Source organism: Oreochromis aureus, linkage group 3 (assembly GCF_013358895.1).
Source record: "Oreochromis aureus strain Israel breed Guangdong linkage group 3, ZZ_aureus, whole genome shotgun sequence".
Lineage (NCBI taxonomy): Eukaryota > Metazoa > Chordata > Actinopteri > Cichliformes > Cichlidae > Oreochromis > Oreochromis aureus.
In genome coordinates, this window is record NC_052944.1 from 4,227,284 (window position 1) to 4,241,159 (window position 13,876).

General features: G+C 45.6%; 1 protein-coding gene across 3 annotated transcripts in view; it reads left to right on the top strand.

Moving 5' to 3' along the window:
* Positions 1-13,041, top strand: part of lrch4 (leucine-rich repeats and calponin homology (CH) domain containing 4) — a 30,129-nt gene extending 17,088 nt beyond the window's left edge. The window contains exons 5-19 of one of the 3 annotated variants that reach the window (XR_005612120.1): positions 200-446; positions 1,322-1,418; positions 1,567-1,660; positions 1,736-1,827; positions 1,920-1,972; positions 5,092-5,247; positions 5,429-5,497; positions 5,636-5,699; positions 5,785-5,848; positions 6,331-6,432; positions 6,509-6,606; positions 6,735-6,872; positions 7,272-7,349; positions 7,563-10,338; positions 12,748-13,041. Coding sequence is in view for 2 of the 3 variants with exons in the window: in XM_031749468.2 (XP_031605328.1) it covers positions 200-446; positions 1,322-1,418; positions 1,567-1,660; positions 1,736-1,827; positions 1,920-1,972; positions 5,092-5,247; positions 5,429-5,497; positions 5,636-5,699; positions 5,785-5,848; positions 6,331-6,432; positions 6,509-6,606; positions 6,735-6,872; positions 7,272-7,349; positions 7,563-7,784 (1,574 nt within the window). In the remaining variant the exon portion in view is untranslated. Of the gene's footprint in view, positions 1-199; positions 447-1,321; positions 1,419-1,566; positions 1,661-1,735; positions 1,828-1,919; positions 1,973-5,091; positions 5,248-5,428; positions 5,498-5,635; positions 5,700-5,784; positions 5,849-6,330; positions 6,433-6,508; positions 6,607-6,734; positions 6,873-7,271; positions 7,350-7,562; positions 12,227-12,747 lie in introns of those variants that run through there. The other 2 variants (XM_031749471.2, XM_031749468.2) reach the window with 2 other exon arrangements.
* Positions 13,042-13,876: the final 835 nt, after the last annotated feature.

A 13,876-nucleotide genomic window follows, 5' to 3' on the forward strand; every position in this document is an offset into this window, starting at 1 on the left:
TGCTGAACAGGCCAATCAGAGAGGAAATGTATATAATATAATATAGAAGTGAATTCTTATTGGATCGACGTCCAGTGGTGAAGTCAGTCAAGCTGTGGGGCTTGAAAGGAGTTGAGGTTTCAACTGTATGAAGTCAGTTTGGATTACGAAGCTCCAAGCCCGGAGCGACTGACTCTTCCCCTCTCTGTTTCCCACACAGAAATATCTGAGCTGCCCCTCGTTAGGCTCGATGTCTCCTGCAACCGAGTTTCCCATCTGCCTTTGTGCTATCGTCACCTCAGGCATCTGCAAAGCATCTCCCTGGATAGCAATCCACTGCAGATGCCACCAGCGCAGATCTGCTCCAAGGGCAAATACCACATCTTCAAGTACCTCAACATGGAGGCCTGTAAGAGGAGCCAAGAAGAGCTGGAGAAACACCTGAGACCCACTGGATTTAACAGCTGGTAAGGAGAAAGGTTTAAGAGATAGTCAAGACTTATTTAACTGGTTGGGTTAAGTCAGTGAAGACGCTGTGTGCAAGTTCCTGCACTTCCGCTGTAACAGTGAGCTGCTAAGAACACGTGTGACGATATATATTTCTATGTGGAGATGCTACGCCAGCATGTCTGGATATTATAATCCTGTAAATTTAACCCTGTAAGTAACAAATACTTTGGAAGAAGATGACAAGTTGATTCGCTCAGCGATACAACAAAATAAAACGATACGACCAAGACAAAAACTGTGAGATTTGGTAAATATAATATTAACGTGAATTCACTGTGTAACTTTATTAGCAGCGTCCTCCTGAAATGCGCCAACAACATTTAGTGTAACATCCTCCTCTCTGCCTCTTAACGCTTTAAACCCTAATGTTCTCTGGTCGCTATGGTAACGCATAAATATTTCTTTCAAAATAAGACACACAACTGCATCACGGGAAAAGACCCAGGGTAACAGAATTAACGATAAAAACCCTGAAAACCATAAATTTCACACCCGAACCTCAACTCTCGCGGCCCCGTACGGTCTGTGGCCCGGGGGTTGGGGACCGCTGGTCTAATACATAATGTTCAGTAACCATTTACACTCAAATGAAAATAGTAACATTGTAATTCAATGCATTCCATTTAGCTGCCCAGTAACATTGTAGTACTTGAACCAAGGACAGAGATAAGAGAAGAACTCTGCTGTGGGAAATCCACTCTAACACTGCACCACAGACCAAAAACATGAGTCACTGCCTTTTAGAGCGACTCTCTGTGTCACAGTTTGCCCCGACTAACAAAGTGTTTGCTTTTCTTTACTTTAATGGGTGCTTATCCTGTTTTCCCTGCAGTCTGTCAGACCAGGAACTGTTTCCAGGTCAGTTAGGAGGGCTCGACTCTGGCTTCAACAGCGTTGACAGCGGCAGCAAACGATGGTCTGGGAACGAGGTAACGTTACAGGACACACACACTGTCACATGTGTCCTGACCGCATTATATGTTCTTCTATTAATATCTCTGATAGTGGATATAAAAATGCTTTGTGTAATATTGGATGAACAGATCAGCGTTTCACTGACATGTGCTGTGTGTTCAGTCTGCTGATGACTTCTCAGAGCGCTCCCTCCGCATGGCCGAGGTCAACAGAGACCAAAGTAACCTGGAGGAGGAGGAAGAGGAATCGAACAAAGGTGAGGAAAGAGACGCGTGCTGTAAATCATCGTGTTTGTTATTAGACGTATTGAACACTCTCGTACTCTTCACAGTGAATGGAAATGCTGAGCAGGTCGACTTCATTGACAGCAGTGTGACAGAGGAAGAGGACGACATCAGGACCAATACATCCACGCCTCCTTCGGTACCAGTTATCCACACGCCGATCAGCAGCTGTCACGCAGTATCGTGTCCTGTGTATCTATTGATTATGTTGACCGCGTATTGATTTTTCAGGATCAGAAGGACAGATCGTCACCGTTGCAATCCCAGGAGTCAACAACATCCAGGTCAGTGGTGTGCAGCACAGTCAGAGCTTTGCATGGCTGTATCACCTGCAGTAGGTTCAAACCTCAGAGCTGAGGGGCTGCTCTGTAACACCACAAACAGAAATCTAAATTCAAGCTCGAGATTAAAAGAGGAATGTTGATTATCTGCACAAGTTTAAAATCCCCCCTCCCAAAGTGTAGCTGCAATACTTGCTAACACTTTGTGCAGCACAAAAGTGCTACAGGATAAATATGTGTGCACTATTGCAGGTTCACACAACATTAATCCAGTTTATACGGTATTATAATACAGGAACCCAGAGTGATACATGTTATTTAGTATGATTGAGCAATGCAGATGGGGGTGCATAACTTTATATTCTGCACACAGTACACTAAACAAAACAAGACTTGGCAAATGTATTAAGACTGTTTGCATTTAGTTAGCTAAAAGCTAATGCTATTGGTAGATGGATGTCAGTGGTGGAAAGTGTATTATGGTCTCTGTGCAGGGGCTGATGTCTGTGGTGTAGAGAGTTAAGAGGCCCCCTGTGGTTCCCTGTGTTGCTGATCACCTGGTCAGACACACAGTGTTGAAGACGCACATATTGTAGTCTTCCTTTCAGGTAATCAACAATCCAGGACACGAGAGAGGATCCTCCTGCATCGCTGTCAGATTATCACCCATCAGGTCTGTCTGATGGTGCTGAATGCACCGGGAAACTGAAACAACATGACCCTCACAGTCCTCTCCGGCTGGTCCAGGGCGTAGACACGATTGAGTAGATAGATGCTGGCATCCTCAGCTCTGAGGCAGGGCTGGTAAATGAACTGAAGGGGGTCCAGATGTGGACTGACATGAGGTCAGAGATGGAAGAGGAGTCTTTCCAAGCTCTTCATGACGTCAGACTCAGACTCATCATGAAGAGTTTATGAAAGACTCCACAAGCTCGGGGGGCGTCGACGACACGGGGGGACTTGCATGAGTGGAGTCGTCTCATTTGTCTCTGAACCTCGTCATGAGTGAAAGTGACGGGGGGGGGAGGGGTTCAGGCCTTTCACTGCTGCCGTGTGGAGAGGCTGTTGATTGCAGGCTGACTACAGGTAAGTCAGTAGGTGGGCGAGCATTCACTGCAGCGTCGACTCTGTTGAAGAACACATTCAGCTCGTTGGCTCTGTCCTCGCCGCCCCCAGCGTCTGGTCTTCATGCCACTCCACACCTCTCTCATGCTTTCCACTCCAGCCTCCTCCTGTAACTGTCCTTAGCCTCTCTGATCTTGTCCTTAAATAATGTCTGAGCCTCCTCTCTATTGCCCATGCTGAAGGCCATCTTCTTGTCATTGAGATGAACTTTGGTGTCTGCTTGTTATCTGGGTAACAATGGAGGGACAATAGAGTCGGTACAGGAGGTTATGTGTTCATTGACACACGGGGTAAGCCCACTGATGTCCTCACCGTGGGTCTCAGAGCGTGCTGGTCACATCAAAACAGCCTTCTGACCAGCTCCTGTGGTCGTACTCTGCGTAGAGCTGAAAGGAGGAGAGACTGTATGCATCCTTCACATTAGCATGTAGTAGGTCTGCCTTGGTGGGACAGACCACATACTGTGTGAAGGGTGGAAGTGTAGTGTCCAAGGTGACGTGGTTGAAGTCACCCGAGACAGCAATGACGACACCAGGGTGCTGGTTCTGTAACCACGCTGTGGCCGAGTGTCACGTGCACTGTGGGTTAGTAGAGGAAGGAACATCCACAGCCACCAAGGTCACGTGGGTAAATTCACTTGCAAATAACACGGCTGGAGTCCAACAGCGCACAGTTCAATGTCGGGGCACCCAGTCGGCTCTGTGATGGAGACGTGAGCAGGGTCACACCAGCTGCCTCTCTCCTTTCTGATGATCTGAAGGAACGTCTGACTTTGTGTGACGATTGTCGGGGACCTTTGCTCGCACTGCTGTTGTGATAAAGCTTTTTGTAGTTTATGCTGGTGGGTGAGGCAAACTGGAGCCATAGTGCCATGTATGACTTTTCAATGAAGCCTCTATTAATCAAAGATCTGACGATGATGGAGTTTTTGCCGTTGTCTGATCTTGGACTTTTCCTACAGATTTCACTGGATCAGCATGAAGTTTGGGAAGTTCAATCCAAAGACCTCTGCAAAGCTTTTGAGTTTTGGTTGAAGGGTCTGTCTGTGGTGCTATGTCCAATTCCAGTCATTCACCACAGGACCAGTCCATCCCAAGTTTCAGATGCTTGATGAAAGTCCGGGTCTGGAGGTATCAGACACTTTCATGTCTGTCGCTTGTGCTCAGGGTGAACCTGCTCTTATCTGTGAAAAGGACAGAGCAGCACTCCTGGACCTGTCAGGCACCAGGCAGCGAGCACAGGGCCCAAGCCACCCTCAGGAAGTCTGATTGTGGTCAGAGACGGTCACACTCGTGACTTGCTGAAGGTCATGTTGTAGTTCCTTCCACAAAGGAGCAGATCCTGGTAATGCTGTTGGGTTAAGCACCTTCTCTGGCATTGTCAAGCTAGAGTTGACTGTCTCCTTCATGCATCTGAGACTGTGCTGGGAGGCAGCAAACCTTGTGTCAGTGGCACGTATTGATGTGCTGTTCTAGAGGAGCCGGACTACCTGTGCAGCCTCTGTATGATCCAGGTGTCACCCTGTCAGCAGTAACACTGACCCAAACTCGGTGGCTTTCACCTATAAAACCATTTTATTTATTTTGGACTTTGTCTCATTGTTGCTCCTGTTAGTTAGATCAGTATCTCACATGTTGAATCGACTTGATGGCGTACTCTGATTAAAACGATATTTGGAACAGCGTATGTGTTTCCTTTTGTTTAGTTGTGCACGTTTAGCCCTCCGTATTTCCACGACTTCCTTTGGATGAAGTAAAAGGTTCAAACGTCTGTGAATGTAAAGCAAACGTAAACATCAGTAATGGGAAACATTTGGATATGAAAGTTTGTGTTTTTGAAGAGGAATCAGAGTTTAAATGTTGGAAGCTTCTTCTCAGAGAGCTTATCTACCGTACAGGCTGCCAGTGGCTGCAGTAATAAGAAGTCCTGGAAGTTAGCTCAGGAAACAGTCGGATAAAAGAATCTGATTGTATCCACTGTGTGTTTGTCACTCCCAGATCTAGCCTCCACATCGAGCTGGGCTCTTCATCTTCAGCCTCCTCGTCTCCTCTGTCCCCCTCCAGCCCCTCCCTGGAGGAGCGAAGGAGACCTGGCACCTTGTTCATCTGGCAGGAGAGAGAACGGCTTCAGCAGCAGCAAAAGGAGAAAGCAAGGTTGATACTGACCCTCAGTAATAACGGAGATATTCTGCTTTTAGCTTCTTCATATTTCTTTTATTTTGAAGATGATGACTCGGCGTTTCTGCTTACCTTACGTGTCCCTCGAGTCAACGCTGTAAATGTGCCCTCATATCTAATTATACGCTGTTGCCTGTCTTAACCTGTTACTTTGTAGTTCGCTGAAGTTCTCCACCAAAACAGGAAGTCATGTGGCCACTGCACAGCAGATGGGAAGTAGTTCATGGTAAGGATGGCGTGCAGATGAACACACGTGAGGCCTGCCATAGAGACAAACGCCTGTTTTAAAATCTTTGTTAAAGTAGTAACAAAGGAAGGGCTGAAGTTGTGCTGCTGATACAAAGTGGCGTCTGTCTCTCTCTAGTGGTACATCACCAGAAAACAGCAAAGCAGAGAATGGCACATCTGGCCTGCGACACAGATGTGCAGTGAGTACTGTCCTTATCTTCAGTTCACAGAGGTAAACAGTTTGTGTGTCTGCTGTTTTAAATCACACTTGTTTTTCCCTCTCAGAGTGCTGACCAGATGAGCACAGGCTCTCCCTCAGTCTCTCTGCAGCGATCAAGCAGCAAGACAGGTAACACAGGAGAGTGTGTGTGTGTGTGTGTGTGTGTGTGTGTGTGTGTGTGTGTGTGTGTGTGTGTGTGTGTGTGTGTGTGTGTGTGTGTGTGTGTGTGTGTGTGTGTGTGTGTGTGTGTGTGTGTGTGTGTGTGTGTGTGTGTGTGTGTGTGTGTGTGTGTGTGTGTGTGTGTGTGTGTGTGTGTAATATCTCACAATTACACGCTCTCGCCTATCAAATCTCAATGTGCAACATTTGCTGTAATACATGACAGTGTAGTTCCTCAGCAGCACAGTTATTGCCCTTTAATGCTCCTTCAAACTACGTTCACACGTTTCAGTGAAGCAATCGTCCACATAAGTCGTTAGCAGCTGTGATGAAGGGGAGCCGTACTGTAATTATGAAATATGCTCAATTCAGTTTTTATGTGTGTGTAATTTTGTGTTGTGATGTGAGTGAGAGTCCATCTTTAACACTTTGCATTGTTGACGTTTGCATAGATGTCCCGTCCTCCCCCAAGACGTCCCCCCCTCCCGGTCAGGCCCAGAAACCCAGCAGCTTCCTGTTTCGGACGTCCTCTCACAGCAGCGTCAAACCCACAGGTACCCAAAGAGCACGCCGCAGCATCACTCCACAATCCACACACCTTTACACCTTTATTTACCTGTCTGCTTTCAGGGGCCATCTTTTCTCTTGGGGAGTCTGGCAGAAGCGAGTCTCGCACAACGCTGCGCTTGCCTAAAGAGGAAAGATCGGACATCACTCAGCTACGCAAGGTAAGCCCGGAAACTGGACGGTTGGTGTCACAGTCAGGCTCCTGATAGGATGAACTAAGAGTTGTGTTAGTGTCATGGTACCTGAGTGGGGTCTACTTTAAAACATGACACCCTGTGTCCTTAATCAGACTCTAGAGTCCCGGCTGAAGATCACCCTACCAGAGGATCTGGGTGAAGCTCTGGCCAATGGCACCATCCTCTGCCAGCTGGTGAATCACATCCGCCCACGCTCCGTGTCCATCATCCACATTCCTTCCCCAGCGGTGGTGAGTCTGGAGGCTTGAAACGGAAATATGGTGCTGATGTTAGTAGCTGTTTGGCTGCTGGTAGCAAACCGTGGGTAGCTGTATGACTCACCTGGTCACTGTGCACTCACCTGTCGGTCATGTGACCGTAAATGAGAACTGTAGAGCGTGTCTGTGCCAGGTTTGGAAAATAAAATTGGCTCGCTATGATGAAAAACACAAAGTGCTCTTACAGAGAGGCAGACAGAATCTTCCTACTTCCTTCTCAGATTTCACATTAAAAGCTTCCAGAAGATTTTTAATGTGAAACAGCACAGAGAGTGTAAAAGCAGCAGCTTCCTGCTGTGATGGAGAGTAACTCACCTGTGTGTGTGTGTGTGTGTGTGTGTGTGTGTGTGTGTGTGGGTGTTTTGTTCACAGCCCAAACTGAGCCTGGCAAAGTGTCGACTCAACGTGGAAAACTTCATCGCCGCCTGTCGCCGGCTGGGAGTCCCCGAGGTAACGTGTGAATGTCCTGACGATGATGAGAATGATCGTGTTGCTGCTTCCTCGTGTAGTCTGCCGTGATGACAGTGCTTTGAATCAAGTCTAAATCTGCTCTTTGCTGTTCTGCCCTGTCCTGCTCTGATGTCCAAGCTTTAACAATATAACTACTCATATTGTCTTTCTGTGCGTTTGCGTGCGTGTGTGTGTGTGTCCTCTCCTGTCCAGACTGAAGTGTGTGTGTGCTCTGATGTGCTTCTGTGTAAGCTGCCCAATGTGCTGCGCTGTGTGACAGCCCTGCTGGCCGTGGAGGGGGGGGAGAAGGACCGGTCCCACTCCTCGCCTGAGGCTTCGTCGTCCTCCACCTCGCTGCTGTCCGCAGACTTCTTGCTCTTCTACTGTGCAGCCATGGCGCTGCTCTACGTCCTCTACTGCTACCTGCTCCCTTAAAGCAACGACATGTGACACGCAGTACGTTCGCCATAGCAACAGGCTGTTAGCATAGAAAGCAAACACACAGAAGAGTCACAGCAGTGTTTGTGCTCATGTTGTCAGACCTGTAAATGTGCTGCTTTGTACTGGTGACTGAACAGAAGCGCTCCGTGATGATTGTCTGTCTGCTGCACCACAGCTTCCTGCACCATCACCAACCGTCTCCTGGAAGTTCATTTAAACCTGGGTCGCTCCGCTAGTGACAAATGAAAGGACACTGCTCTCTGTCCCGATGACACTGGTTATACTGGTGAAACTCTGGTTATACTGGTGAAACTCTGAGGGAAACAGAGCCCAGCTGTTCTGTGTATTTGAAATCTCAGGTTAACCAAGTGGCTTATTAGACATGCTGGAGGATGTTCCAGCTCACAGAGAGAAGCTTTCAGTCACACTGTGTGTATTTGTATTGTTGGGCTCAATGCTTTGCATGATTCACAGTTCCTGATGTTTCCTACACTGGCCCTCACTGCAGCCCTCTCCCCTCCAGATAATCCTCACTCTTAGCCAGTATCCATCTGATTAGCTGTACCTGACAGGTGGGCGGGGCCTCTGTGTCTGACACACCCATATAGGGGATCTCTGCTTTCGCTGACCTCATGAGGAGCTCATACAGAGCATCTGCACCTCATTATTTAATACAAGAATACACAAAATAAAGGCTAATGTTTCCTGATGTGAGCGAGTGAAACGTGCCCGTGCTTCAGCAGGGGGCACCGTTCCTGCCTCAGCCTGTCAGACCTGAGGTTCAAACCCCTCCAGGACGCTCTCTGTGTCAGCTCTGTCAGTGGTCTGTTTGACCAATCAGGGTTAACCCTGACTCGAACCTTTTGTCTGTATAAATGTAAACAGGTCATTAAATTATTGCTTTATTTATTTTGGGTTCTGTTCTATGTTTGGCTATCTCGCTGAAACAAGTCCAACATCTTACCGGGAGTTTTAAAACTTGCGATTAGTGTGTGCACTTTAAGTCACTCTAACAGGTCAATGAGATGTATCCAGGTAAAATAACCCTGTTACAAAGTTTCCTTTGGAGATTCACAGATGTGATTGGCTCAGCGTGGAAGCCTCTGCTGTTTCTACTCAGGGCCAGTGTGTGTGCAACCAACAGGACAGAAACTCGTTACTGCAGGACGACAGATTTGGGAGATTCAGGCTACTGTGAGTTGCATTCAGTGTTTGAGCAAATATTCAAACATCTGAAACTCAGAGTGTAGGCGATAGTATTTCACTGGGAGAAATGGGAAATGAAAACTGTTTCCTTTTAGCTTCATACACGTCACCACTTCAACTTCCTTAAAAAAGTTGACGTGCTTCCTTTCATGTCATTAAAAGTCCCTTTCATTATGTTAAAGTCAGGCTGTCCCATTGCTGACTTTATTATTTCTATAACTTTCTATTTGGCTTTACAGCAGTTTCCCAGCTAAGTGAGTGAGTGTGCACGTCACCACAGACTGATCTGACCTCAGACCCGCTCGTCTTCCACTTTAAGGAACTCTATGAGGAGCCGGTTTAGCCTGTCGGCGTGGTATAAACTTCCTGTGATGTCACTCTGCTGAGACACAGCAGACGTTTGTTGTTTATTCATGATGAGTTTAGCGCTGCTGTTGGAGGTAACAGCAACTAACTGAATCAGCCCGCCAACTAAAATGTGACCCGTAAAGACCATTGATTTAAAGATAATGGCTCTTTTTTTCCATCACTGTTGCTGCTGTGGGACTAAAACTACACGATGCAGTCTGGCTTTTGGCTTCAGGGCCACTTTACTTAAAGGCTGCTTCAGTCTATCAGCTGTTTGTGGGCCAGCTGATTCGATCAGTTTATATATGAAGCGACAGTAGTTGCCTCGAGGCTCTCAGCTGATGAGATGAGTGAGCAGCAGAGCGGCGAGCAGCGGCTTCCTGTTACACGTGTCCTTTGTTACATATGAACTTTGGTTATCACAGACTTACATGGGTCCACTTGTAATTCTTTATGTAAATAGATTATGGGCTCATATACATGTTACACACTGCATTCATCATTATCTCGATTATTTAATGTGAAACACTCGGTACCTGAATCAGAAGCTATTGTAAATTTACTCCTAAACAAACAAACAGAAAGTCTGCACGTTTGTGTGTGAGCACTTATTTCTGTGCTGCGTGGCAGGAAAGGCTGTTTCCCCTTAAATGTGCCACATTTGTGTGGAAATAACAGGAAAAACCTGCCAGACCTTCTCTGCTGATGTCAAACAGCTTGTTCTGCTTTTTGGATTGGATGATTGAAACAAGACTTATCGGCTGTGGAAGAACCGTACACAGGTACAGCAGCCTGGCACCTGGGTTCATGCAGGTCACACACTGCTGTTGGACGGCGTCCGACCAGCGCGTGTCACATGTGCCGGTGTGAGTGTGTTGGTTAGTCTGGGACAAACAGGCTGATCCTAGAAGTGTTCGATGGGACTGAGGTCAGCACTGTGGGCAGGTGGACCTTTGGTGCATCTCCCACCAAAGGTCCTTTCTCACCTTATCAGGTAAGAGAGTCCTGTTATGTCTCCTCCACACTTTGACCCGTTCAGGCTCCAGCAGCACCACATGGTCAGAATAAGCTGCTTGGTGCTGACAGAGAAGCTGTGGCAGGTTTTCATGGTGAAGGACACGCTGAGCTCTGTCCCAGCGTCTCGTTACAACAAAGAAACAACGTTTCCTTACTTTCTGTTTAAAGTTTATTTAACAATTCTCACTTTCTGGAGTTCCTGTTTCAACACGTTCGTCTGAAGGAAATTTTATTCTATTTATTGTTTTATTGTGTTTAAACTTCTATTTTTTTAGCGGTTACAGACCAATGACCGAGCAAAATAAATAAAGGACACAAGTGTTGCTTTATTTCACTTTAGACATAATATATGAAGTAGGTGCAAATGATAGTTGTAGAAGCTGAGCTCCGTTGATGTTGGCTCTGCTGCGCCCTCAGTGTGAGTACAGTGGGACTGATTGGCTCTGGTGTGAGGACGCTGTTTTATATTGATTTAGATTTTTGTCCTTGTAAAACCAAAATAACTGCTTCTTCTATCTGACAGTTTTATGAACTCTGCTGTTGTTTCAGCTCAGATGTATATTTTTGTAGGTCAAACTGGACGAACACTAACTGATAAAATACACAATGATGCAGACATGTTCTTCAATGTTAGTCCAAATACATTTGTATTGTATATTTCTACACCTTTTACTAACGAGGATGATTTTTGACTTTTTCTGTTGTAATTAAATGATTTCAGATGAACTCTTTGGTGCTTCTCTGCTGTGTTTGCTTTGCTGCTGTTGTGTCTTCCTGCAGCTTCAGTGTCTCGTTCTGTGAAGCTTACATGCGTCCACCTCGCTCATGAAATCGTCTCATCTGTCTTGATTTTCGACCCGTCATGTGTGAGTTGTGACAAACCATCAAACTGATGTGAAAACTGCTAATGAGTCTGAAACCTCTCGGTTCTCTTTTTTTCTGTTAGAAAAACAAAAACCTGTCAGAGTTTCTATAATACAGTGACAGCAGCATCAGGCTGTGCTCTAACATCAGTGTTTCAAACCCATTTAAACACCTGCGTTAGTCCTGAGGCAGCTCGTGCTCACACAGGTTGGAGGTGAGGAGATTTATACCGATGTTCATTTAAATTGTTCCCTTTTGTGAGGCTCATCGTTGGGCTTTAAATGTGGAGTCAGACATAAACCATTCAATCTGTATCTGTTCCACGTTTCTCCAATGAGACAGGAGCTCGGATGGAAACACAACATGATGTTCGGTCACTGTCACGTGTTAAAAGCTGCACTTGGCTTCTGCAACATGGAGAATAACTTTTAAGTGTGTCGGTGTTTTTCTCATTAATATATTTAATACAGATGTAACAACCTGAGTATTCAACACATGCAAAGTAAAAGTGGAAAGAAGTGCTGGCCACACTAAAATGTGTTTAATATTTAGTAGACGAGCGTTTCTTGGTAGTGACAGCTTGAACGAAGCCTCCTGTACTGCGTTGCTCAGGTATGATCTTGGCCCTCTGTGGTTCCAGAGCTTCTCTCTGAACTTGGATATCAGTGTTTTCCATCGAGTGGATTCGAGTTGGGTGATTGGCTGGGATCTATTTTCTTTCCTTGGCTGTGTGTTTGGGATCACGTCCACGTCTGCCATCGTCGTCTCCCACATGCTGAACAACAGCCCTAAACCTCCAAACTTCACTGTTATTTCGGTGCTTTTGGGGTGACGTGCAGTGACATCCAAAGACTTGCATTTTGCTCTCTGACCACGCTGAACGTTAACAGTTCACTGGTTTGTCTGAATGTTACACACACACACACACACACACACACACACACACACACACACACACACACACACACACACACACACACACACACACACACACACACACAGTCAAAATGCATCATCTTCAGTAAAGAATGAATAGGTCAGTAAAGTCATGCTCTGATATTCAGGGAAACGTTTGCACTGTGATGTAACTGCATCCTCTCATTAAGTGACAGCTGTTAAGGTTTCGTTCATTCTGCAGCTGATTCCAGCAGGAAGGAGCTTTTTCCAAATTCAATGGGAACTTTTAGGAAACGCCTCATTTTGTATTAACACATTAATGCTTTTTTGGGACCAAACCTAACCTTACAAAGAAGTTTTAATATCTTGAATATTTTTGCATGAAGGTGTTCATAATAAAGTTTTTCTTTATTAAATGATGGAAAACTTGTTTGTGACAGGACTCTTCTTAGTTTTGTCTAATTAGCAAAGTTTTTCAAATCTGATCACACCACACTTACAAATATGCAGCATTATCACAAGTTATCAAACTGGGCATACCCTGTTCTGTTAATAAGTGACTGCTTACTGATGAATGTGTGTTTCTTACTTGGATCTACTTCCTGCCCTCTCCGTCCCCTTCCAGGATTCTTTGTGTTCCCCTCAACTCATCATGGAGGATGAAGGCCTGAGTCGGTTGGCCCAGACTGTCCAGATGTTGTCCGATCTGGCAGACCAGCGAGCCCCAAAAACATGAAGCCTTTGTGGCTGCTAGCTCAAAGCAGTCTCGGCACCACAGTGCCACGCCAGCAGTATCTCAGGACCAGTGTTGTATTTTTACATGCTTCATATTTGATCAACTTTTCAGAGTTTGTATTGAGAACAGCTTTCAAATATCATAAAAAAGGTAACGGTTCAAATAAACCTGTAAATGAGTCAAGTGCTCGTTGTATCCGCATCATTTCAGAGAGTCTGTGATGTTATTTTGTACCTGTAGTCGTACTGCAGTTCAAAACAAACAAGTGTTTAATGAACAATAAAAAATATATTAAAGCTACGATTTGTTGATGTGAGCGATGGAAAGGATGCAAGTCGTCAGTTAAACTACAACCAGCAAGCTGCTCTCACTGCCAAGCACATTGGGATGGTAAGTTCAGCTGAACATTATCAGTGAGTTGCTGTTCTCTGCAGTTCAATATTCAGTCCTGACAGCAAAGTAAAGCACAGTAACTTAATGTCACTGCTTACACAAAGTGTAACAGTTCGCCTCAGAGTTCAGTTTGAATAAATGTTCCACGACCTTTAGGTGATTCAACACGTTCCCTCTTCTAACCCCAGACATGGACAGAACCTGTTGCGAGTGAATCTGTTTCCCTTCAGTTCCATGATGAAGGTCTGGACTCTGGCAGGTCTGTTTGGTCTGGAGCCGACCAACAATGAAAGAATCACCTGCATCATTTCTAATGGTTAGGTTTGCACAGCAGCTCTAGCACGAAAGTTTTGTGCCATCCCTTATTTCTTTATTTTGCAAAAAAAAAAAAGAAAAATGAATGAAGTGATTTATTGCAATGTGCAAACATAAATGGACAGAACATATGGAAAAACCAAGTTTGTACACTTCTAATGAGCTTGCGAGTCAGTATTTGGTGTGACGACTTTTATTTAGCATGAGCTCATCAGCCATCCAGTCCTGTTGAAGGACATTTCAGAGCTCTTCTTAATGTGTTTGCTTTGATTCATTCTCTCTCGAGATATTGTTACAATATAGCTTCCCC